The 22208-nt window shown below is 39.2% G+C and overlaps 9 protein-coding genes and 1 non-coding gene across 12 annotated transcripts; 7 read left to right on the forward strand and 3 right to left on the reverse strand.

Moving 5' to 3' along the window:
* Positions 1–114: 114 nt before the first annotated feature.
* Positions 115–195, reverse strand: TRNAL-AAG. Its single transcript has one exon. It is a non-coding gene; the product is annotated as a tRNA-Leu (tRNA).
* Positions 196–830: 635 nt separating this feature from the next.
* LOC18025381 (ABC transporter G family member 26) lies at positions 831–3558 on the forward strand. Its single transcript, XM_006407187.2, has 9 exons — positions 831–1028; positions 1109–1398; positions 1493–1648; positions 1762–1945; positions 2016–2297; positions 2381–2665; positions 2749–3033; positions 3098–3205; positions 3289–3558. The coding sequence occupies exons 1-9, from the start codon at positions 831–833 to the stop codon at positions 3556–3558; spliced, it is 2058 nt and encodes a 685-aa protein (XP_006407250.1).
* Positions 3559–3700: 142 nt separating this feature from the next.
* Positions 3701–5846, reverse strand: LOC18025382 (protein CWC15 homolog). Its single transcript, XM_006407188.2, has 7 exons — positions 5569–5846; positions 5063–5169; positions 4915–4956; positions 4738–4825; positions 4339–4438; positions 4078–4181; positions 3701–3984 (listed from the first exon to the last, which is right to left on the reverse strand). Exons 1-7 carry the CDS (start codon positions 5697–5699, stop codon positions 3861–3863), a joined length of 696 nt encoding a protein of 231 aa, XP_006407251.1. The 5' UTR covers positions 5700–5846; the 3' UTR covers positions 3701–3860.
* Positions 5847–6101: 255 nt separating this feature from the next.
* On the reverse strand, positions 6102–7830 carry LOC18025383 (WEB family protein At3g13190). 3 transcript variants are annotated; one of them, XM_024159635.1, is made up of 3 exons: positions 7607–7830; positions 7383–7495; positions 6102–7286 (listed from the first exon to the last, which is right to left on the reverse strand). In XM_024159635.1, the coding sequence occupies exons 2-3, from the start codon at positions 7470–7472 to the stop codon at positions 6288–6290; spliced, it is 1089 nt and encodes a 362-aa protein (XP_024015403.1). In that variant the 5' UTR covers positions 7473–7495; positions 7607–7830; the 3' UTR covers positions 6102–6287. The 3 variants fall into 3 exon arrangements, with proteins under 3 accessions (XP_024015403.1, XP_024015404.1, XP_006407252.1); XM_024159636.1 differs by having other exon boundaries at positions 7383–7508; XM_006407189.2 differs by having other exon boundaries at positions 7383–7830.
* A 169-nt stretch (positions 7831–7999) lies between these two features.
* LOC18025384 (probable ribosomal RNA small subunit methyltransferase B) lies at positions 8000–11884 on the forward strand. The gene is made up of 17 exons (XM_006407190.2): positions 8000–8177; positions 8288–8353; positions 8556–8710; positions 8815–8928; positions 9019–9084; positions 9237–9320; positions 9414–9500; positions 9713–9804; positions 9899–9959; positions 10082–10141; positions 10275–10335; positions 10486–10593; positions 10735–10853; positions 10933–11004; positions 11116–11201; positions 11301–11397; positions 11474–11884. Exons 1-17 carry the CDS (start codon positions 8063–8065, stop codon positions 11603–11605), a joined length of 1575 nt encoding a protein of 524 aa, XP_006407253.1. The 5' UTR covers positions 8000–8062; the 3' UTR covers positions 11606–11884.
* A 216-nt stretch (positions 11885–12100) lies between these two features.
* On the forward strand, positions 12101–12681 carry LOC18025173. The gene has a single exon (XM_006407191.2). The coding sequence runs from the start codon at positions 12243–12245 to the stop codon at positions 12558–12560; it is 318 nt and encodes a 105-aa protein (XP_006407254.1). The 5' UTR covers positions 12101–12242; the 3' UTR covers positions 12561–12681.
* An 818-nt stretch (positions 12682–13499) lies between these two features.
* LOC18025174 (meiotic recombination protein SPO11-1) lies at positions 13500–16402 on the forward strand. Its single transcript, XM_006407192.2, has 15 exons — positions 13500–13554; positions 13688–13787; positions 14001–14074; positions 14168–14269; positions 14437–14510; positions 14588–14604; positions 14697–14766; positions 14844–14880; positions 15102–15149; positions 15238–15296; positions 15405–15436; positions 15518–15623; positions 15758–15878; positions 15963–16026; positions 16118–16402. Exons 1-15 carry the CDS (start codon positions 13500–13502, stop codon positions 16245–16247), a joined length of 1089 nt encoding a protein of 362 aa, XP_006407255.1. The 3' UTR covers positions 16248–16402.
* A 191-nt stretch (positions 16403–16593) lies between these two features.
* On the forward strand, positions 16594–17949 carry LOC18025175 (pentatricopeptide repeat-containing protein At3g13160, mitochondrial). Its single transcript, XM_006407193.2, has one exon. The coding sequence runs from the start codon at positions 16627–16629 to the stop codon at positions 17809–17811; it is 1185 nt and encodes a 394-aa protein (XP_006407256.1). The 5' UTR covers positions 16594–16626; the 3' UTR covers positions 17812–17949.
* Positions 17950–18144: 195 nt separating this feature from the next.
* Positions 18145–19674, forward strand: LOC18025176 (pentatricopeptide repeat-containing protein At3g13150). Its single transcript, XM_006407194.2, has one exon. It carries the CDS (start codon positions 18153–18155, stop codon positions 19443–19445), a length of 1293 nt encoding a protein of 430 aa, XP_006407257.1. The 5' UTR covers positions 18145–18152; the 3' UTR covers positions 19446–19674.
* A 1270-nt stretch (positions 19675–20944) lies between these two features.
* LOC18025177 lies at positions 20945–21931 on the forward strand. The gene is made up of 3 exons (XM_024160037.1): positions 20945–21049; positions 21149–21224; positions 21345–21931. Exons 1-3 carry the CDS (start codon positions 21029–21031, stop codon positions 21830–21832), a joined length of 585 nt encoding a protein of 194 aa, XP_024015805.1. The 5' UTR covers positions 20945–21028; the 3' UTR covers positions 21833–21931.
* Positions 21932–22208: the final 277 nt, after the last annotated feature.

Consider the following 22208-nt stretch of genomic DNA (forward strand, 5'->3'; position numbering starts at 1 on the left):
TAGCACGGCTGGCCTGTCAAATTTTTCCTTTTTTGACATCAAAGACTAAAAAGAAACCCAAATAAAAAAGAAAATAATGTTGGCACTGAAGAAGCCCAAAAAAGAAAAAACAAATGTTGACAGTGGGATTTGAACCCACGCCCTTTCGGACCAGAACCTTAATCTGGCGCCTTAGACCAACTCGGCCATATCAACTTTGTTGACATTAGCTACTGTATAATAATACTTAAACGTTATGTAAATGTCGTCAGCGTGTACAAGGAGAGAGACATTTAGCGGTAACTTTGAAGTCTTATTTGTGTTCAAGTCCCATACCCTCCCTCTCCAAACATATGACCACCAGCGGCGGCGATGAAAGTCTGGATTTCTTTTAGTGATTTTTGTGTGTACATTCTTAGGAAACATTCAGAAATTTACAATATGAATGTAATTCTTCCGAATTTTACATTAGAACAAGTTATCACTTTATACTCAATGTGGTGGACAACGGGGCAGGCAAGGACTCTTTGGCTGACTACACCATAAAAATGGAAATGATTATTATTAACCTACCAAATAATTAAGTAAATGAAACTGATATTTATTTCATCTTCTCCTTGTGGAAGTCAACCACATGCATAAACTAAAGGAACTCAATCCCATTAAAATACAAAACATTGAAAGAATGTGGTCTACCAAACTAACACCCTGATAAAAAGGAAATGAAAAAGAGAACACAAAAAGCAAGAAAGTTTCAGGTTTGACACAGTTGATCCACACACTTCTTCCGTTATATAACACAGCCCTATATCAAGATCAATTTCTTGCATCTCAAGACTTTATACAAAAACATGGAGATCAGAAGATCGACAGAAGAAGCTGAAGACAATCATGTAATGCAGATTTCAGGCAGCAATGGCATAGTTCACAACATGGAGTTCATGCCCCAAGCTTACCTCAGAAACCAATACTCCTCCGAAATTGATATCCATGAAGAATTTGTTTCCTCTTATCCTCAAGAAGATGCCCCTCTTCCCATATTCCTCAAGGTTCCTCCATCTCTCTCTCTCTCTCTGTTTTTGCTTTTTCTTTCTCGCTACGAGACAGACTCAATAGTCTCAATCTACAGTTTGAAGATGTGGAGTATAAAGTGAGAAAAAGCCAAGCTAGCTCAGCAAATCTGGTGAGAACAATGGTGTCAAAGGTGGTCACACATACAAATCCGGATCAAGATGGTTACAAGCATATTTTGAAAGGCATAACAGGAAGTACGGGTCCAGGAGAAATCCTTGCACTAATGGGTCCTTCGGGTAGTGGCAAAACGACACTCTTGAAGATAATGGGAGGAAGATTAATAGATAATGTCAAAGGCAAACTTACCTACAATGACATTCCTTATAGTCCCTCTGTTAAGAGGAGGTTAGATACCAGAGACACGCGTGCAGAATTAGCTAATTACTTCTACCTGAATACCACTATATATTATATACGCTTATCTTTGATTATTCTCCAGAATTGGATTCGTGACACAAGACGATGTTCTGTTGCCACAACTTACTGTGGAAGAGACCTTGGCATTCGCTGCGTTTTTGAGACTTCCAAATAGCATGAGCAAGGAACAAAAATACGGTAAAGTTGAGATGATCATCAAAGAGCTAGGCCTTGAAAGGTACATGTTTTACACATTTCCTGAGATTGCGAGAAATCGTACACTTTCTTTAAACATGTCCAGAGAGTTTTCTTGGAAAGAAGAAACACTAAACTATATTGTCCTTATGAAAGATGCCGTCGCACAAGAGTTGGAGGAGGTTTTGTTAAGGGAATATCAGGTGGAGAAAGAAAAAGAACGAGTATAGCATACGAGATTCTCGTAGATCCTTCTCTGTTGCTTCTGGACGAGCCAACCTCTGGACTTGACTCCACTTCTGCCACCAAACTTCTTCATATCCTGCAAGGAGTAGCTAAGGTGTTCTGCATTTCTTTTACCATGAAAGTAGATTACTAGCAAATTTCTTGAAAGAAATTGTCTTTTGCAGGCAGGAAGGACCGTCATCACTACAATTCACCAACCATCAAGCAGAATGTTTCACATGTTCGACAAGCTCCTACTGATCTCAGAAGGGCACCCTGCTTTCTACGGAAAAGCCAGAGAATCTATGGACTATTTCTCATCATTGAGAATCTTACCTGAAATTGCAATGAACCCTGCAGAGTTCTTACTAGACTTGGCAACGGGACAGGTGTCAGACATTAGTCTCCCGGACGAACTTCTGGCTACAAAAACCTCTCAACCTGATTCTGACGACGTGATAGTGAAAGTAAGTATCAGATAAAGTCATAGGACTATTTATATACTTGTGTATTTAATGGGACTCAATATATCCTAGTGTTATGATTGCAGTACCTGCAACTAAGGTACAAGACAGACTTGGAGCCTAAAGAGAAGGAAGAAAACCATAGAAATAGAAAGGCCCCAGAGCATCTTCAAATAGCAATCCAAGTGAAGAAGGACTGGACGCTCTCATGGTGGGATCAGTTCTTGATTATTTTCAGAAGAACATTCAGAGAGAGGCGTAGAGATTACTTTGATAAGCTAAGGCTAGTTCAATCACTTGGCGTGGCCGTTGTGTTGGGTCTTCTCTGGTGGAAATCAAAGACAGACACAGAGGCGCACCTCAGAGACCAGGTAATAACGAAGCTACATAAATTTTGCGAGCGATTATACCAAAGTTGTAGGCAGGCCTCCTAATTTAGCTCGTCTATATGCAGGTTGGTTTGATGTTCTATATTTGCATCTTCTGGACATCTTCATCTCTCTTTGGAGCAGTATATGTGTTCCCCTTCGAGAAGATATACCTGGTGAAAGAAAGAAAAGCTGACATGTACAGACTAAGCGTGTATTACGTATGCAGTACACTATGTGATATGGTGGCACACGTTTTATACCCCACAATCTTCATGATCATTGTCTACTTCATGGCTGGGTTCAAGAGGACAATCCCTTGCTTCCTTTTCACCTTGTTGACAATACTACTTATAGCCATAACTAGCCAAGTAAGCACAGAAAATCCTGAGAAATTTTCTCTTTTTTCCAAAACTGAGACAAATGTAACCGCAGGGTGCAGGAGAGTTCTTAGGAGCTTCAGTATTGAGTATTAAGAGAGCTGGCATGATCGCATCTTCGGTACTAATGCTGTTTCTTCTAACAGGAGGCTACTATGTTCAGGTACCACAACTTATGTTCAGGTAAAAATTCGAAGTGCTTATGCTAACAACATCAAGTGATGCGTTTTTGAACTGGGAATGCAGCACATACCCAAATTCATGCAGTGGTTGAAGTACTTGTCCTTCATGCACTACGGCTTCAGGCTGCTTTTGAAAGTTCAATACACAGGGGACCAACTTTTCGAATGTGAGAGCAAAGGCGGTTGCAGGACTTTGCAGACCTCATCATCCTTCGACACAGTCAACTTAAATGGCGGCTTGCAAGAATTATGGTTTCTACTTGCCATGGCCTTTGGCTACCGCCTCTGTGCATATTTCTGCCTTCGCAGGAAAATTAGCATTTGCCATCTTTGATAAGAATATGCGAACCAAAAAAAGACGATAGAAAAAAGGTTTATACAATCAGAGACTCGACTAATCCATCATATGCTACTTTCCAATTTTGTAAAGTGACATGGTGTCAATGTTGAATTAAATGAGTAGGGAATCTGGGAAATAGCTTTAAAGTCAAGCGCATAAGCTTTTGATATAAACCATAAAAAACAGTTGTTGGTTGGCTTCTGTATTGGTACAAAGAGATATCGTAAATCCCAGACAGAATAAAAGCCTTAATTCATTCATCATACAGACAAGTAGCAAATAAAACTCTTGTTCAATCACTTCATGTATCTGTGGAGGAATTTTCTATGGAAGTCATTCCTGATTGTATCATTGATGAAGCGCTTAGGAGCTTTCATTTCCCCACGTGCCTGATTCTTGAATACCACATCATCATCCCACCTGAAAACAGCAAAAAAAAATCTTAAGTATCTGCCTCCAAATTAATATCATCCCAAGATTCATGAAGAAACAAGATTTCAACACAATCCTAACCTCCTTTTGACATTAAACAAAGTTGGAGTGTTGTTAAGCAGTGGGTTCCCTTTAAGAAGTTCCTCTTCTTTGGCGTTTAACTCTTCCATCTGCTGCTGCTTTTCCTGAAACATGTGCATGATACATATATTACTAACAAAGAAGCACACTAACTGTAACAAGACAAATCTTCCATATGTCAATGTGTTCAGAGAAACCCTATCCTAGTCGTTTTTTAAAAGTAATCTGAGCAGAATCATCTCACAAACAAGAACACGTTACCTTCCTGAGCCTCTCCTCCACTCTCTCTTTCTTTATCTGTTCAAGTTCAGCCATAAGAGCTTCAGTGTCGTCCTCGTCATCATCGTCACTTTCATCATCACTAACAAAGAAAAGCAAATCGTAAGATACTTTTGAAAGAACTAGAGGCTGTGAGTAGATATAAAGCATAGCAAACTCGCCAAGATAAACGACAATCACGAGTTGAAAAAAACTCCACAAAATCTATCATAGCATCAACTGCATATTCCCCAAACTATGCCCCAGATGAAAAGTAAAGAGGTTCAGCTAGGCCTCTCGGTACAGCCCCAGTATAATACTCTTAGCCAAATTTAAAGCACAGCAAAAAAAAAAGAACTCCAAAAAGAGGTAGACAAGAATGGAAGAGATGAAAAATAGTACCTATCATCATCACTTTTGATATCAACATCAGAATCATCAGCATCTACACTGCGAGGAACAATTCGATCCTCAGGGTCCCTTTTAGAACCTAAATAAAGGACATCCACGTTAGAAGGCATGATCAAACTATATTCTGTGTCACAAACAAGAATCAAGTAAAAATGAATTTTCTCCAACCTTCCAGTAATAGCTGACTTCCTCTCCTGCGGTCTCTATCATCTAATGATAAAAGAATAGATCATTAGTACAGATGTAGTAAAAGAAAAAAAGGTAGAAGCTTAACAAAATTATTGTGAAAAGGCTTGAAATTTATCATTTTACTTACCACTGTAAGATTTGTCTTTGGATGAGAAATGTTTCCTCTCACGCTCTTCAAGCTCATCACGAAGATTTTTCTTCTGCAATTCCTCTTGAGTGTGTTGCCCTTCCCTCCTGCCAAACCAAAAAAGTTAAGAAAGGAGGACACGTTAATATATATCCCGTAAACAACGAGGCAGATGTAGGTAAATAGAAACCAAAATCTATCAAATGTCAAGCACAGATAAGTCCTAGAAAAATCAAATCTTTTACACAGCTGCATAATCTGTTACTCTTGATCCTCAAAACTACAATAGGAACCCAGTAACAAACAGGCCACGATACTAATCCATCTCAGCTAACCAAAGACAAAGTACACAAGCTTTTACCGAATCTCATTATAAAATACTCTTTATTGCAGTAAAACCCTAGATATCTGAAGAATCTCATCAATCAAAGATAAATTTCGATTGAATTCACATCAAATCGGATACGCGTCGAATCAAAGAAGAGAACCATTTTTCGAAACCTCACCTTGGCTTTAAAGTTGTGTGAGCGGCGACATCTCGGGACGAGTACTTCTGAGACGCGCCAAAGATCCGAGCACCACCCTGCTCGTTACCTCCCTTAGCAGGAGCCCACGTTGGCCTAGCTGCAGTCGTCATCTTCAGAAAAAGCCCTAATTCGCAATCAGAGAGACAATCGGCCAAAATCGAGATAAGGACGAGAGGACTCAGGCGCGTTACGAGAGAGACGAAGAAGAAGAAAAAAAAAAAGGGGCAGGAACTATATACTATATGGAAATTATATACGTGTATTACTAATCCTTTTTAAACCGACCTTAAGTACTGTTATTTTCCTTTTTGGCCTTTTTATCGACCTTAAGTTATTATTATTATTTTATTTTTTTGTAATACCTTTTCACTTAAAAGAATAAGTCAATGAAATGGCAATGTAAATCATCAAGAGTTTTGTCAAAAAAAAAATAGTAAAATACCAATCAAGGCTAATCCTGTTAAAAAAATATGCCAATCATCAAGACTTTCTTTAAAAAAGAAGAAGTTACCAACTTTTTCCACTCAATCCGGATATTATACAATCTAGAATAAACTTTACGTTTATTGAACTCTTTACAAAATTCCAAATCGCCGGTCGATCAACACCTTATTACGCTTCCTACTTTGGAACACAGTGACTTATTCTATCTATGAGTTGAGAGATTTTCACAATTACAAAAGTTGAAGCAGATTCCTCTAACACTTGACCAAACAAGTTTCTTTGGATCTCGTTTTTGACTTGTGCACTTCCTTTGCAGAGGGAAATGATTTGGCACACATTTTGGATTCTGCCAAGATCCTACTCGCTGCTTTACGCCGTCGTTTAAGCTCTGCGTCCACGACAACTGTGGCTTCTTTAGCCATCTCTGCTTTCTTCAAAGCATCTTGTGTTGCAGCTTTTATATCTTCAATCTCTCTCTCACTCATCTCTAGTTTCTTGAGTAGTTCATCTCTGCAAGCTCTTAATGCTTCCGTCTCAGTTAGTTCACCAACACTTTCTTTCACCTCAGCTACAACTCTTTCATCAGATTGTGGATCCAAAGTCTCTTGAACATTTAAGCGCTCCTTGCCGTGTTCCTCTGCAGGTTTTCCTTCTTCTTCAGCCTCGAATAGAGCAATCTTGAGCTCTTCTTCGAGCAGCAAGAGTTCGGTCTTTGCATCTTCGGCTTCTTTCTTCAGCTCCTCAATGGCTTGATCTGTTTCTCTCTGCTCATTCTCTTTAAGCTGTGAATGTTCTTTCTTCACGTTTTGAAGCTCGAGCTTAAGAGACTCCATTAACATGAACAATTCACTCTCCTCTTCAGCTACTCTATGAAGCGATTCCTTAGCAACGCCTAGCTCCGAAGTCACAACGCTCACATTACCACTCAAATCTAAAGCTTTCTCATTTCTCATATTCTGCCTAATTCCCAATTGACTCTCCTCCTCCTCAGCTACTCTTTGAAGCAATACCTTGGCAAAGCCTAGCTCCGAAGTCACAACTCTCACATTACTACTCAAATCTAAAGCTTCTTTATCATTTCTCATGTTCCTCCTAATCCCCAGCTTGTGATTGAGATGCTCAATCGTTTTCTTAGCTTCCTCAAGCTCTAACAAAGCCTCAGTCTTCGCCATATCAGCATTCTTTATTTTTTCTTTCAACTTGTTAATCTCTTTATTCCAGAAACAGAGATTTGTCTCTTCGGCCAAAACTCCCTGCAAGCTCAACCACATTTCAGAAAATCTGGTACAATATCACACCAAGAAATACAAATATGTTATGAAGTGAGAAAGAAACAAAAGGTAGTTTACCTGTTCTTGCCTATTGTTGAGATGTTTTCCTCCAGCGAAACCAGCATCCAAGAGTTTCACTGCATCTTTAACAGAATGAAAAGTAGCCATTTACTCCCGATAAAACACTGATCCTACAAGTTTAAGCTGGAAAATTTGTCAATGCCCTGAAGAGAAAGTATAGTGTTTTCGTGAGTAGATTAAACCATCAAGAAAAAAAAAACCAAGAAACTGTGTAACTCAACAATAATGGAAGGAGGAAAGAGGGCAGCTTTTTGTCTCTAATGTACAACCATGCTCACGTGTCACGCGTCCGTGCAAACGTTTTGCAAAGAGAGAGATGCCACAGACTCACGGGCCTCTAAACTTTTGTTTTTCTTTTTCTTTTTGAAGTTATCTCTGCAAAGCACGTGAAGTAACTCATCTAATTTCCTAGTTTATACAGAACGTAACACAAAGAGAGTTGCAAATTTTTTTACCATTTTGAAATGGAATTATGTAAAATGAGTATTAGGAAATTATGGAGAAAGAGACCCGAGCAGCCACCTGCAACTAGGTTACGAAATGAAATTTGGGGAAGAAGAACCGTTAAGGTAATTACGATTTTACCCAGAGGAAAACCCTCTTTCTTGTAAAGAAGGTTCGTTCTGGAAGTACGATAAAGTCTAGCTCCAGCAGTGAGCGAGCAGTTAAGAGCATCCATGGCGCAACTGCTCTCATTTCGCGTTTATCTCTCTGCCGAAACGCATAAAGCTTCTCCAGAGTCGTCTAAGCGAACCCAAAAGACTCGCAAACCGTTTTCTCCCGGTAAAAGAGGTAAATTTGTTATGTTTTGTTTCTTTGAGAAACAGAAAATTATTTGCAGTATCTACTCTGTTTCCGTCTTCAATCTCTCTTCTTTACTCGACAATTCTCTTAATACGCAGGTCCCGTGGCTCCGCCGCCGCCGAAACCTCAGAATCTGAATTTAGAGGTTTCCCCACATAGAGCTGGTAAAGTAATCCATTTCTTTAGTTACGAATTTGACACGCCACTATGTTACACTGACGATATATGTTGAATTAGAATCCTGACTTTTAGCTAGTATTTAGAAGTTTGGTCTTTTGGGGTCTTTGGATCGGTGTTGAGATATGAAAAAATTTGAGCTTTCCCAATATCTTATTAACACAGTTTCTGTTTGTGGAACTTACACAGTATCTGCAGTCAGATTGATGAGGATTGAGTTTGGTGGTGCGTTTGCTGATCTTTTGAACGAGAAAGGGAAAGGCTCTGGGAGCAATGAGATGAGTTACGTCGAAAGAACAATTGGGTTTCGAACTCGCGATTTGGATGACCGGGATCTTAGACTGGTTAGTGTCACCATTCCCATCTTTACTTAGTAGAAACCTTGAAGAAGACAGAAGACAACTACACTCAAAATACTTCTTACAATTAGTTATCTGCAAACAATTAGGTTACGGATGTTGTTGGAGGAACAATACGGTGGAGGAGGTATCTTGATCATTTGATTGGTTCCCTTTGCCACAACGAAAGAACTTTTCGAAATATGGAACCTCTCCTATTGCAGGTATCAGTTCCATTGTGAATTATTTCCTGTCGCAGTTAGGATTATAGTCAAGCTTTATTGTGCCTCTCAAACCTTTGTTCTCGGTTGCAGATTCTCCGCATTGGTTTCTATGAGATCATCAAGCTTGATATGCCACCCTATGCTGTTGTAGATGAGGTATCAACCCAGTCTTCTCTTGTTTATCGGCTGTGATATCACCCATTTTCTATTGGTTTTCTTTCTAAGTTTTACTCTATAGATGGGTCCAAAGGTAGATTTGGTCTTCAAGGATTTTGTCTGATGGTCTTTCTTCTATTTCTTATTTACAGAATGTAAGGCTTGCAAAGGTTGCCCTTAGGCCTGGTGCTGGAGATCTTGTCAATGGGATTCTTCGTAAGCTAGTCTCTCTTAAGGTTTCTCTTAGGCTTCTTTTCCATTTTTACTTTCCAGTCGAACTTAGCCATCAAAATTTAAGCTTATACGAATTCTGACGTAGGGATCTGCAGGAAAAAGACGCCCTTCCATTACCTAAAGTGGAAGGTGATGATCGTGCGCAAGCACGTGCACTTGCTACAATTCATTCACATCCCGTTGTGAGTTCTTATGGCTATAACCGCAAAAAAAAAAAAAACAAAAAATTGCGTGGTTTTATTATGATGCTAGAGCTATTTGATGGTGTGAAATTGAAACTTTGAACTTGTGAGGCTCCTAGATTACTTGGTCTTTAGCTGTGAGGATATTTACGTAGTGCTAAACAACCGTCCTGAGGCCTCATTTCTCATTTTTATTTCCTTTCTATACCCAGTGGATGGTTAGGCGATGGGTAAAGTATCTCGGGTTAGATGAAGCCACAAAGCTAATGACATGGAACAACAATGATCCTGGCTTTAGCTTAAGGTTTATCTCCAGAATTCATTTTGCTTTCACTGAAGGAAAAAAAAAAGCTATCTACTATAAGGCAGATAATATATTTTTTTTCTAATGATATTAGGGCCAATATGGGAAAGGACATTACAAGATCAGACCTTGTGGAGCGTCTAAACAGTTTAAAGGTATTTCTTCCTTTAATCTTTCACGTTCTTTTCGTATCCAAAGTGGAATCATTGTGTTTGTGTAAAAATAGGCACATGATTGTTTCTTTCAAATGCTTAGTTTTGGCTTTCCTTTGCTGCAGGTTCCACACGAGCTGTCCTTACATTTGGAGGAGTTTGTCCGTATTAAAACAGGCTTGCAGGTGTTTATAATCTCACCGGGAATCGTCCTCTTGTTTATAATATTCTGGAATTCTCGTTTCTTCTGGCTCCATTCCTTGCCTATTTTCTTATAGTTTTCGGTTAGAAATTGATCATTGACCTTTTCTTTAACAGAACGTTGTGCAAGCTGGCTTGCTCAAAGAAGGCATCTGTTCTGTTCAGGATGAGAGTGCAGGTCAGTTTTGACTTCATAGTTATATGGATTGCTCCTGAGAAAAAATACAGTTTGCTCTGCATAAATTTTTCGTGTTGTAAACAGTTATAAAGTTCTCCAAATTATTTTGTTCTTTTGATATCTAAATATTTCCCCATACTGGTACTACAGGACTAGTAGTCTCAGTGGTGAAACCTCAGCCAGGCGAGAGGATAATGGATGCATGTGCTGCTCCTGGAGGCAAGACCCTTTTCATGGCATCTTGCTTGAAAGGCCAAGGTAATATTACTGAGGCTCACTGTCATTATATCTCACCCTTTAGTGTACATCAATGTGGAATTAAACCATCTATTTTAAGTATGTTTCCTGTTATACTTGACTGATTCCATCCTCAAACTGGCAAACTCACATCGGTTATAGGTATGATATATGCTATGGATGTGAATGAAGGACGGCTAAGAATTCTTGGGGAGACAGCAAGATCACACCAAGTTGATGGAGTCATCACAACCATTCATTCCGATCTCCGTGTCTTCGCTGTAAGTTAACACTCATTAAGTGAACTTTCCAAGTTTGTAAGCTACTCACATGCTTGCTCTTCAACTCAATGTGTTTTAGGAAACGAAAGAGGTACAATATGATAAAGTATTGCTCGATGCCCCGTGTTCTGGATTAGGCGTCCTCTCCAAGGTTAACATGAGCACTTTTATCTAACTGTTTTCTCAGATATATTTTTCTTTGGCTAGTTGAATTGGTTCCCTGATCTGATTAACCTGTTCCCTTTTACTATGCGTTTTGTAGAGAGCGGATTTGCGCTGGAACCGTAAACTTGAGGACATGGAAGAGCTCACAAAACTACAGGATGAACTTTTTGATGCTGCCTCCAAGTATGCACTCCTTGTACATACTCGACTAATTGTGAAAAAACTAGCTAATACGCCACCTATCTGATACCTTTCTTTCTGTGTCCTGGACTAAATCCAAAGACTGGTGAAGCCCGGTGGGTTCTTGATATACAGTACTTGCTCTATAGACGCCGAAGAAAACCAAGGAAGGGTCGAAGCATTTCTCCTAAGACATCCTGTAAGAATTGTTATAATCCATTTGCTTTTGTTCAAATGTCTATAGTTACTAACTAGTGCCATTTCTGGTTTAACAGGAGTTCTCTGTAGATCCGGTAGACAAATTAGTACCATCAAGTTTTGTAACGCCGCAAGGCTTCTTTTTATCCAACCCAGTGAAACACTCCTTGGATGGAGCATTTGCAGCTCGTCTGGTTCGAGCCTTATGACCTTCAAAGCTTAAGCATAAGCAAGCTTCTTTTCTCTGCATCCAAGAACGCCAAAATTCTCAAGATCAAAGTGATCAGATTCATTAGAATAATCATTTTTGTCAAGAGTTATACTATATGGGCCGAAGGTGCCCACATCATGGTTTAGTCGGCCTAAATATAAAGCCGACCAAAATCAATCATGTAAAATGGACAAAATTTTATTGAACTGAAATATCTCTCTTATCATTACTTTATCTTGTACGATTTACACTATTTATGTCAGAAAATGTTACACTCTTTGACTTTTCCGACATTTTCATTTATAATTAAATAAAAAATGAACTTTATGTTTGCAAAATAAAATGTTGATGTAGAAATCAACTAATTTTCAAACGCAGTTTAAGTAAATAATTATACTTACTGTATATAGAGTCTATAGTCTATACCATGTAAAAAAATAAATTAAATTAACTTCAGATTTTGACGTTTTCCTTGTCAGCAGAGAATCTTTTCCTATTTCTTTATGTTTTCAGACACTAAAAGAGAGAAGTATCATATGAATGCTGCTTCCTCTCTCTCTTTCTCTTACATATCTATCTCTCTCTCTCGTGTTAAGTGTTAACACAAGGTCACAGATCTTGATCGGTGATTGGACATGGAGTTCCGAGAGAAGCTCCTAAAGTTCAAGTTCCACATCGTCTTCGCCTTCGTTTTCTCTCTCCTCACCGTCGCTCTCGTAACTTATTCTCCCGGTTTTCTCACCGTTTTATCTTACTTCTGGCCTCTATTTCTCTCCACCGCCCTCTTTCTCGCCGCCGTTTTCTTCTTCGTCCGCACCTCCGACCTTCCGACGTCATCTACCGTCTCCGGTGATGGCTCCGGCTTCAAAGTGGCTGCAGAAGGGATCCTTGACTATGTCGTCGGCGGACAACACGAAGACTCTCTCTTTGATAGCTTCACCAAACTCGACTAGTATGAGATCTCTCTGTTTTTAATTCCTTAAGTATTTTCGTTACTTTTTTTTTATTTCATAATAGGGAATATTTATAAGAGAATGTAATAGTTAACGTCGAATAAGAATAAATCTTGCTTTATTCTGTTTTTGTGATTCCTTTAATTTATGTTTCCATAGGCGCGAGACCTTTTTTGTTTTGTTTTTAGGCACCTTTCCCTTATGTTATACGTTACATAACTTACATTACATTGATAATTATATGATTTACTACTTTCAAAATCAATCAATTATTTTTTTTCTAAATGGCTACTGAGCTTAAAACCCGTGCCTTTATTTTAAAAATCTTCCTCAATAAAATCCAACCACCGACGCGACAGCCTTTTCATTTGTTTACTACTATAATGAAAGAAGACAATTTAAATGTTATCACTGGTGTATTTTAGTTAGATACAGGATATGCCTCTTCTATATCAGTACATTTTTTTTTTTTGGGTATCATCATAAATTCGTTCTCGGATATTAAAAATATGAATGTAGTATTCTCTTAGATTCTATCAAAATTTGGGTGATCTATCATAGAGATAGAGAAGGAAAGATTAAAATAATTGTATAGCATAGATTCGGACATTTTTTAGTACGTTCCTCACGTGCCCGAGCATATAACTCATGAATAAATATTGACCACTGAATCTAAATTATCCCTAGCTAATTTTAAATTTTGATGATATACAAGTGCTGAAGTGCATGGACGGTTGCAAATGATGACGTCAGCGCGGCAATAACAAACGCTGCGTAGTTCGCACACTCGTTTTTCATTCTGAGGGTAGTAAGTACAAACGGCACGTATGTTCTATTTTTAAGCTTACAACGGCAAGCATGTCGTAGCCTTTCCTCTTTCGTTTATATAAACCCATAAACTCGTCGCCGATTGCATTCTCGGTTTCGTACACGAATGAGATGGAGGGAAATTTTCAAATTTCAAAAACGACTAATTTGCTTCGAAGGATCAAAGGTAACAGAAATCCTAAATTGCACACTCAAAATTTCGAATCGTATGAGTAATTATCCTCTAGATTGACAATTTTATAGCCGATGATTTCGCTGGCTCTTCGTTGTTCACTACTTTTGTATTCGGTTTTGAGCAGACTTTACTCGATCGATCCTTGAAGATCTGGCCGAGGGACGATCTCCAATAATTTCCATCAATCGATTTAGGAACTATTGCATGAATCCAGAAGCGGATTGGTTTGTATCTTGTGGATCTCGATTTTTCAGTTTTCCCCTCGAATGCTTTTTTCTTATTTCTTCTATAAAGAGTGAAGTCACTAACAATTTGTAGTGATACTCATCGATTGTTTCTGTGTGATTTGAAGTCTTAATCTGTTTTTGACGCGCTTTCAAGGATCATTGCTTTGCGTGACCATGAATGACCTCATAAAATTTTACCATTGTCTACAGCTTTTGCAGCTCTGTTGAACCAAAAGGTCAGGAAATTCTCACCCTTAAGAAGGAATCCCAAACATACAGAATCGGTGAGTCTAGAATTCCACAAGTCCCGTAGTGTTATTATTGGTCAGAGTAATCAATATCACAGTATGTAATTTCGTGCGGTGTTTTATCTTCAGATATGTTGCTGAGAGTATTGTTGATAGTACAGCAACTTGTGCAAGAAAACAGGCATGCTTCCAAAAGAGATATCTACTATATGCACCCATCAGCATTCAAAGGTAAAGCTGAAAGTTAATAATTATCAATGTCTCTGATCAATTATTCTTGATATTCCCCCTTTCACACATTTTAGGGCAATCTAGTATGCTTGAATATGATTCTGTATCCCTCTTTCTGTATTCTTGGTCTTGGTCTTCCAGTAACACTGTTTGTGTCTGCTCCACAGCACAATCAGTTGTAGACCGCGCAATTGGTGACATATGCATCCTTTTCCAGTGTAGTCGGTACAACTTGAATGTGGTTAGTACTTGAATACTTTCACCGCGCAATTGAGTATCAGGATGTGATTACTATGTGACTCATGTGATATTTTGCAGGTTTCTGTAGGAAATGGGTGGGTACTCTTGATAACAATTACAGGGCTTATATCAATCGTGAGGCGTGTCCTCTTTTTGGGTTCTACCTCATCATTCTTTTGTGTTGTAGGTTGGTGATGGGCTGGTTAAAGTTTAGGGAATCTGGAAGGAAGTTTGATTGTTTAAACAGCCTGAATACTGTAAGGATTGGAACATAATATTCACGTTTCATGCTTGCATCAGGAGTTAATTACTCTGCAAATGATTTCGGTTTCAGGCATTTCCCGTTCCCGTTCTTGTAGAGGAAGTTGAAGGTATTCATATATACGAACAATATCTTCTTCTTCTTTTTTTGGCCTGCTGATTTTGGCTTTGGAAGGTTCTGACGTTTATGGTAAAATTCACATAGATAGCTGATATTGGCTTTGTCACTACTAGACAATCAATTTAATGCCCTCTAGGGAGGTCATATCATTATCTAAGCTGACAATATTGTGTTAGGAATGATAATTGTATGTCATCTTCTTGCTTGCAGATGTTGTTAGCTTAGCAGAGTACATACTGGTGGTGGAAAAAGAAACAGGTAAACCCTCTATCTACAAAGCAACCAGAAGATTCTTTTCTTTCTTCATGACTACCAACTGATCAGTCACTTCATCCATGGCATATAGTATTCCAGCGTTTAGCAAATGACATGTTTTGCAAGATGAATCGCTGCATCGTTATCACAGTAAGCACTGCAGATTATTCGTTTTTACTGCTTTCAGTTTTGACTAGATTTCCTTTCCGCTCCTTCCATTTTTTGGTTACACATCAAAGGTATGATTGTTTTTGGCAGGGAAGGGGCTATCCTGATGTCTCAACAAGAAGGTACATAACTTAATCCCATATCGTATCAGACATTCTCCTCTATTGACGAATATGTCAGCGAATGACGTAGATTCTTTCCAGGTTCTTGCGACTCCTCATGGAGAAGTTACAACTACCTGTGCATTGTCTAGTCGACTGTGATCCATATGGCTTTGAGATCCTAGCCACATACCGCTTTGGCTCCATGGTTAGATTCTGTTACATAATAGAGATGATGTAATTCGAAATATTTTACCATTTTTTGGTCGAAGTGATCCATATGGCCTTGACCCATTTCATTTAAACCATTTTCCTATGTCACACTTTTTGTCCTTCTGTAAGCAAATGGCCTATGATATCGAGTCGTTACGAGCACCAGATATGAAATGGTTGGGAGCTTTTCCTTCCGACTCTGAGATATACAGTGTTCCCCAACAGTGTCTTTTGCCTTTGACAGAAGAAGGTAAGATGATTAAACACCTGATCGTTTGAATTTTCGCTTTTTCAGTGCTTCCTTTCTTTGAAACCGGACAATTCTCACTCGCAGATAAGAAAAGAACTGAAGCAATGTTGCTTAGATGCTACCTGAAGCGTGAAATGCCACAATGGAGGTATCAACAAACTTCCATGTCTTTTTGTATTCACATTTCATCCAAAAGCGGAAAGAAATAGCTCTGACAAAAACGACTTGGTCGTCTAAAGGTTGGAACTTGAAACGATGCTGAAAAGAGGAGTGAAGTTTGAGATCGAAGCACTATCAGTTCAGTCACTGTCATTTCTGTCAGAGGTTTATATTCCTTCTAAGATTCGTAGTGAGGCAATTTCCCCTTGAGCTTTATACGAGTCTCCAACTCAAGGTATGTATGCTCATCGTCTTAAAGAGAAGTTTTAGTAACAAACAACAAATGCCTTCCGGATCGGATAGGTACATGGAAAGTTGGAAACTAAATAGCAATATTTCTAATTGATAATTGTAAAGAAAAATACAGATTTTCATAACACTCAATTATACAAAGTAATTTATAATGAGTTGTGTTTGACAAAACTACCACTTCCGGTTGATATTCTGAACTTTTTTTAAGGCAAAGTAATATAAGGTTCATTTTCTTTCTAATGTTGCAAACCTAATTTGAAGTCTTAAAAGCCATTCCCCTAAAACCTTTGAACACTCTCCGATCCAAAAAAGAAGAAAACCTTGCACACACCTAAAAATGACGTCGTCTCTCTCTCGTCTTCTCCTTCGTGGCACCATCAGTCTCAGCAGCCCCACGAACGGCCGCTTTTTCTCCGCCGTTACCGCTGCTGCAACCAAAACCTCGCAACGAAGACCGTCCCTCATCGACCTCGTAAATGACGAAAGCGACCCCAAATACATCACGGAGAAGTTCAAGAAAGCCTGCGAAGCGGAATGGTTCCGGAAGAATATAGGCGTCTATGAGAGAACCGTTCGCCGTCTAGCCGCAGCCAAGAAGTTTGAGTGGATCGAGGAGATCCTGGAGGAGCAGAATAAGTACCCAAACATGTCAAAGGAAGGATTCGTGGCGAGGATCATCAACCTCTACGGACGAGTCGGTATGTTTGAGAAGGCGCAAAAGGTGTTCGACGAAATGCCTGAGAGAAACTGCAAGAGATCAGTGTTGTCTTTCAACGCTTTGCTTAACGCCTGTGTGAACTGCAAGAAGTTTGATTTGGTTGAAGGTCTCTTCAAGGATTTGCCAGGTAAAATCTCGATCGAACCAGATATTGCGTCTTACAATACTTTGGTCAAGGGATTGTGTGGAAAGGGTTCTTTAACCGAAGCTATTGCGTTGATCGACGAGATTGAGAACAAGGGTCTGGAACCTGATCATTTCACCTACAACTTACTCTTACATGAGACGTATACAAAAGGGCACTTTGAGCAAGGAGAAGAGATATGGGCTAGAATGGTAGAGAAGAATGTTGCTAGAAGCATCCGTAGTTACAATGCTCGGTTGTTAGGATTAGCCTTGGAAATGAAATCGAAAGAGATGGTTGATCTCTTTGAGGAATATGAGGTTAATGGGATCGAACCGGATGTGTTCACATTCACTGCTCTGATTAGAGGATGTGCCAGTGAAGGAAAAGTGGAGGAAGCCAAAGCCTGGTACAAGGAAATCCAGAATAAAGGTTTTCGCCCGATGAAATTTATCTTTACAACATTGCTTCCTGCGATGTGTAAGGCAGGCGATCTAGAGTCTGCTTATGAGCTATGCAAGGAGGTATTCACTAAGCGTCTGCTTGTCGATGAGGCCGTCGTGCAGGAGGTAGTTGATGAACTTGTGAAAGGATCTAAGCAAAAAGAAGCTGAGGAGATTGTTGAACTGGCGATGAAGAATGACTATTTACAGTTCAAGCTACGTCTCTCATCCGAGTAGTAGTTTCATTTTGCGACTTTTGTTCTCTTTAATTAGTGTCTTGTTGCACCTGTCGTGATTGAATTACTGAACTATCTGTAGTTTTGTCTTTTGTCTTCGTGTGGCTGGCTTTATGAGAAGTTTCATTTTCCTTGAAAGAAAAACGCTAAAAGAAAAACGGCATGCAGTCGATTGGTATACACTTAAAAGAAAAACGCTACGTAGTCCCCACTGAGAACGGCACGCTGTTCGGTTTTTGTTAAACATTTCGAATTTCTTGCATAAGACCTAACCGGAGACATTCTTTTTCTCTGTCTAAATCCTTAAACCCTGCGCTCTCACATTTCTAGCTGAACGAAGCTATGAGCAAAGTGGGATCCTCGCTATACAGTCGCCTCCATGGAATCTTTAAACAATCTCCGATCAACACCGTTAAGCCCGCAAAAACAATAAGCCAAACCAAATCCAAAAAGTTCGTTAGTAAATCGAAGGAATCCAAAGCTTCTTCTGCTTCCGCCGTAGTGAAGTCCTCGAACGACGCCAAGGGAACGAAAGATACGAAATTGACGAAGAAAGTAGAGAAGTTCAAGAGAAGCTGCGAGTCGGAGAGTTTCCGGCAAGTGCATGGACTCTACAGTGCGTTTATCCGCCGTCTCAGGGAGGCGAAGAAATTCTCAGTGATCGACGAGGTTCTCCAGCACCAGAAGAAGTTCGAAGACATAAAGTCAGAAGATTTCGTTATCCGTATGATGCTTCTTTACGGGTACTCAGGAATGGCGGAGCATGCGCACAAGCTGTTCGATGAAATGCCTGAGCTAAACTGTGAACGAACCAACAAGTCTTTCAATGCGCTCCTCTCGGCTTATGTTAATTCGAGGAAGGTTGATGAGGCCATGAAGGCGTTCAAGGAGTTGCCAGAGAAGCTAGGTATTACTCCAGATCTTGTCACTTATAATACCATGATCAAGGCACTTTGCCTTAAAGGCTCGATGGATGATATAGTATCCATCTTCGAGGAGCTAGAGAAGAACGGGCTTGAGCCTGACCTGATCACTTTCAACACGCTTTTAGAAGAGTTTTATAGGAGGGATTTGCTTGCTGAAGGAGATAGGATTTGGGATCTGATGAAATCCAAGAATCTTGTTCCTAACATCAGGAGTTATAACTCAAGAGTGAGAGGTCTGACTCGGAACAAGAAGTTCACCGATGCAATTGACCTCATTGATGTTATGAAATCCGAGGGGATCTCTCCAGATGTTCATACATACAATGCTTTCATCACGAGTCACCGTGGTGATAACAACCTCGAGGAGGCTTTGAAATGGTACAGTGAGATGAAGGAGAAAGGTCTGACTCCTGATTCTGTGACTTACTGTATGTTGATCCCTCTCATCTGCAAGAAAGGTGATCTTGATACAACGGTTGAGATATCTGAAGAAGCCATAAGACACAAGGTCCTGTCTCGCCCAAACATGTTCAAACCCGTGATCACGCGTTTGATAAGTGAAGGCAAGATTGATGAAGCAACGCAGCTAGTGAAGGATGGGAAGTTACAGAGTTACTTTCGCCATCTACCAGAGTTGTCCACTGGTGAGAAGAAGACCTCTTCCAGTCCGGTCGAAGCCTGCTTGTTGGACGATGAAGAGAGTGCTTGATCAGTGTTTAGCAACTGTGTAAACGAATGCGTCATATTGGTGGTGACCTCCTATTTTGTTATCACTCGTTTAGATTTTTAAACCAGTGGCTCCACTTGCAAGGAAACATGGTTATATTGGTCTCTCTTGTGATTTTTTTGTTTCCAATTTATTTATAATTATGGAATTTCGCTTTCTGATTTAGTTGTAACAACAGATTTTATATCTTGAATAAAGTTTCTTTCATATTATGAAGATGAATATGCATATATATACCTCTCATTTCTTTCGCTTCATGTTTCCAAAATGGTAACAGCATCCATATGGGATTTACAAAATTTGCATAGTTTGTAAATAGGCATTATAATTCTAACTTATCCAGGTTGATAACTCTTAATTAGTCTGCATTCCTATCTTGCTATGATCTCAATATCTCATCCTGGTTGAGCTTTTGTTGCCTTTCCGCTCTTCTCTGTTTATTAGTTTTGCTCTGTTTTGCAATCAACTTTTTTTGCGTTTACGTTTAGTAAACGTAATGTTTCATCAAACATGGAAAATACATAAATATAGTATGTATGTGTATATCATAAATTTGCCATGATAACCATCAAATACAAGAGAACACAGATAAATGAATGATCTGCAGAGCCGTGCTGAGCACAGGTTAACGAAGCATGTGCTTCAGGGCCAGAGGAGTTAAATATTTTTTTGGGGCCAATTATCCAGAGTTTAAGTTAGTCTAATTAGTTTGTGAATGGGTGAAAACATGATTGGTTAGTGGTTTGCCTAGGTTCGATTCTTTCCAAGCGGATATCTATCATTTTTTTTTCCCGCCTGGTTTATTAGATCTTAAACAATCGCAGAAAGTAAAGGACACCACAAAACGGTAGTGAACCAACTTTAATAAATTAGGTTCATCAACAAAGTCATGTGTTGTATGACCATCAACCACTGAACCTGAACAAATATGAAGACACGTTGATAATGTTATCATCCAATGTTCATATTCAGGTGGATGGTGATCATACAACACATGCTTTGTGGGTGGTTTTAGACTTTGTTGATGAACCTAATTTACGTAGTTGGTATTTCATATCAAGAATAGGAGCTGGTGACGCAAACCTGAAAACAGTAGAAGAGGAATTAGGTTTCAAAATCATAGAGCTTCTGAAATATTCAAATATATATACATAAGGAAAAGATATAGGGAAGGCAAAATCTCGACAAATACGAATATTCTGTATTGGTTACTGGCGTTCGTGTATCTCTGTTACGATACTTTTGCTACCTTTGATATATATATTTTTTTTAATTAATGAGTGCTGTATATACGGAAGGATTCTTGTCAGTATTTATCAAAGATATCAAATGATATATTAATTTCCCTCCTACTCGCCCGTTGATAAACATTTTCGGAATACTAAATATCCTACAACGACGCAGTTTCAGGCAAGAATTCGTATCTTAGATTACGTCTTCGATCAAAAGAACAGATACACTTGCCTTAACCAAGAAACAATCTATATCAAAAATTATATTGACTTTGTTGTTAAACCAAGCAAACAAGCAAAAAGAAAACAAAAGGAAAAAATTCACTTGCTCCAATGGATTACTGTGTCGATGTGGTTAGCGAAATGAATACAGAAATCCATAGATTATGTACCTTTTTGTATGTTTTTTGTTCAATTGTTTCTTAATAGAAATGATGTTAATTACTATTGCAGAGCTGTGACATGAAAGTGAACAGAAGCTGCGCGCTTTGCCGACAAAAAGTGACGGAACTGATGCATTGTCTCGTCGGTCCGTACTTTTTTTTTGCTTCCAACTTTTTTCCTAAGTACGTAGTTGATGATTCATATGGATTCGAATCACTGTTAAAATCTGATGATTATTTTTATTATTTTTCAAATATTTTTGCAGCGGTATACTCTGTAGATTTCACGGGAGCAGACAACTCAATGAAGCTAAAGGCAAGAGGAAACCCTAACGCGATAATGTTTATCATGGACAAGTATGGAGAACACGGCAAGATCACCAATCTCCGTTTGGAAGGCGATCTTATCACCTCTCGCTCCGGAGGCGGTTTCAACAGTCAATCAGGCGGCTATTACCTTCCTTCTAACGCCGCCGCTAATTATCCATACATGACTTCTTCTCCGTACCCGTATCCGTATCCGCCTCCTCCGCCGCAGAGTTATTTCGCCGGGAACTGTGCTTACCCGATGTCGAATCAGCCGCCGCCGCAGCAGAAGACGGAGGCTCCACGGGGGATATATAAACAGCATACAGCGCCGCCGGATTTTACTCATCCGCCGCCACCGCCACGACCGTTATATAATTACGCTTACATAGAGCCGCCGTATTGGCCGACGAGTTCGTCGGATGGAGGTAAGTGCGTGATTATGTGATTTGAGGAAGAACAGTTTTGTGGTTTCTTCTTCTTAATTTGCCTCTAATCCGCGTTTTGGTTGTATTCCCGATCGCTGTTTTTTTTACTTGCGATTGCGTTGTAGACGTGATTTTTTTTTGTTTTTTTTTTAATAACAAGACAAGACGAATTGTTGAGTAATGCGTACTCTTTTACGTTAGCAGCATAAGCTTGCGATTATGGTTTCAACGCTTTTAGTGTTACGGTTTTTATTAGTACGTAAAGCTACGCAAATGTAATTAAAAATGGAGTCCATCTAAATGATTTTTTTTTAGGTGGGAGAGTATTCTGTGTTCATTTGAATGTTGATTGTTCATTTTGTTGAACGCTTGAGAACATAAAATGCCCGATCGATT

The sequence above is a fragment of the Eutrema salsugineum genome, unplaced genomic scaffold, assembly GCF_000478725.1.
Source record: "Eutrema salsugineum unplaced genomic scaffold, Eutsalg1_0 scaffold_13, whole genome shotgun sequence".
Classification (NCBI taxonomy): domain Eukaryota; kingdom Viridiplantae; phylum Streptophyta; class Magnoliopsida; order Brassicales; family Brassicaceae; genus Eutrema; species Eutrema salsugineum.

What these genes read in the sequence shown, in the direction of transcription:
- LOC18025382 (XM_006407188.2), bottom strand. Translation starts at nt 5,699, where the DNA reads ATGACGACTGCAGCTAGGCCAACGTGGGCTCCTGCTAAGGGAGGTAAC. An exon ending in AAGTCAGCTATTACTGGAAG is followed by an intron (nt 4,826 to 4,914) that starts GTTGGAGAAAAT and finishes TCCTTTATTTAG; the next exon opens with GTTCTAAAAGGGACCCTGAG. An exon ending in TTGTTTAATGTCAAAAGGAG is followed by an intron (nt 3,985 to 4,077) that starts GTTAGGATTGTG and finishes TGCTGTTTTCAG; the next exon opens with GTGGGATGATGATGTGGTAT.
- LOC18025383 (XM_024159635.1), bottom strand. Translation starts at nt 7,472, where the DNA reads ATGGCTACTTTTCATTCTGTTAAAGATGCAGTGAAACTCTTGGATGCT. An exon ending in TCAACAATAGGCAAGAACAG is followed by an intron (nt 7,287 to 7,382) that starts GTAAACTACCTT and finishes TTGAGCTTGCAG; the next exon opens with GGAGTTTTGGCCGAAGAGAC.
- LOC18025175 (XM_006407193.2), top strand. Translation starts at nt 16,627, where the DNA reads ATGACGTCGTCTCTCTCTCGTCTTCTCCTTCGTGGCACCATCAGTCTC.
- LOC18025174 (XM_006407192.2), top strand. Translation starts at nt 13,500, where the DNA reads ATGGAGGGAAATTTTCAAATTTCAAAAACGACTAATTTGCTTCGAAGG. An exon ending in ATCGCTGCATCGTTATCACA is followed by an intron (nt 15,297 to 15,404) that starts GTAAGCACTGCA and finishes TGTTTTTGGCAG; the next exon opens with GGAAGGGGCTATCCTGATGT. An exon ending in TTTGCCTTTGACAGAAGAAG is followed by an intron (nt 15,879 to 15,962) that starts GTAAGATGATTA and finishes TCTCACTCGCAG; the next exon opens with ATAAGAAAAGAACTGAAGCA.
- LOC18025176 (XM_006407194.2), top strand. Translation starts at nt 18,153, where the DNA reads ATGAGCAAAGTGGGATCCTCGCTATACAGTCGCCTCCATGGAATCTTT.
- LOC18025173 (XM_006407191.2), top strand. Translation starts at nt 12,243, where the DNA reads ATGGAGTTCCGAGAGAAGCTCCTAAAGTTCAAGTTCCACATCGTCTTC.
- LOC18025384 (XM_006407190.2), top strand. Translation starts at nt 8,063, where the DNA reads ATGGCGCAACTGCTCTCATTTCGCGTTTATCTCTCTGCCGAAACGCAT. An exon ending in GGTTTCCCCACATAGAGCTG is followed by an intron (nt 8,354 to 8,555) that starts GTAAAGTAATCC and finishes GAACTTACACAG; the next exon opens with TATCTGCAGTCAGATTGATG. An exon ending in ATGACCGGGATCTTAGACTG is followed by an intron (nt 8,711 to 8,814) that starts GTTAGTGTCACC and finishes GCAAACAATTAG; the next exon opens with GTTACGGATGTTGTTGGAGG.
- LOC18025177 (XM_024160037.1), top strand. Translation starts at nt 21,029, where the DNA reads ATGGATTACTGTGTCGATGTG. An exon ending in TGGATTACTGTGTCGATGTG is followed by an intron (nt 21,050 to 21,148) that starts GTTAGCGAAATG and finishes TTACTATTGCAG; the next exon opens with AGCTGTGACATGAAAGTGAA. An exon ending in ACTGATGCATTGTCTCGTCG is followed by an intron (nt 21,225 to 21,344) that starts GTCCGTACTTTT and finishes ATATTTTTGCAG; the next exon opens with CGGTATACTCTGTAGATTTC.
- LOC18025381 (XM_006407187.2), top strand. Translation starts at nt 831, where the DNA reads ATGGAGATCAGAAGATCGACAGAAGAAGCTGAAGACAATCATGTAATG. An exon ending in TCCTGCAAGGAGTAGCTAAG is followed by an intron (nt 1,946 to 2,015) that starts GTGTTCTGCATT and finishes TGTCTTTTGCAG; the next exon opens with GCAGGAAGGACCGTCATCAC. An exon ending in CAGGAGGCTACTATGTTCAG is followed by an intron (nt 3,206 to 3,288) that starts GTACCACAACTT and finishes CTGGGAATGCAG; the next exon opens with CACATACCCAAATTCATGCA.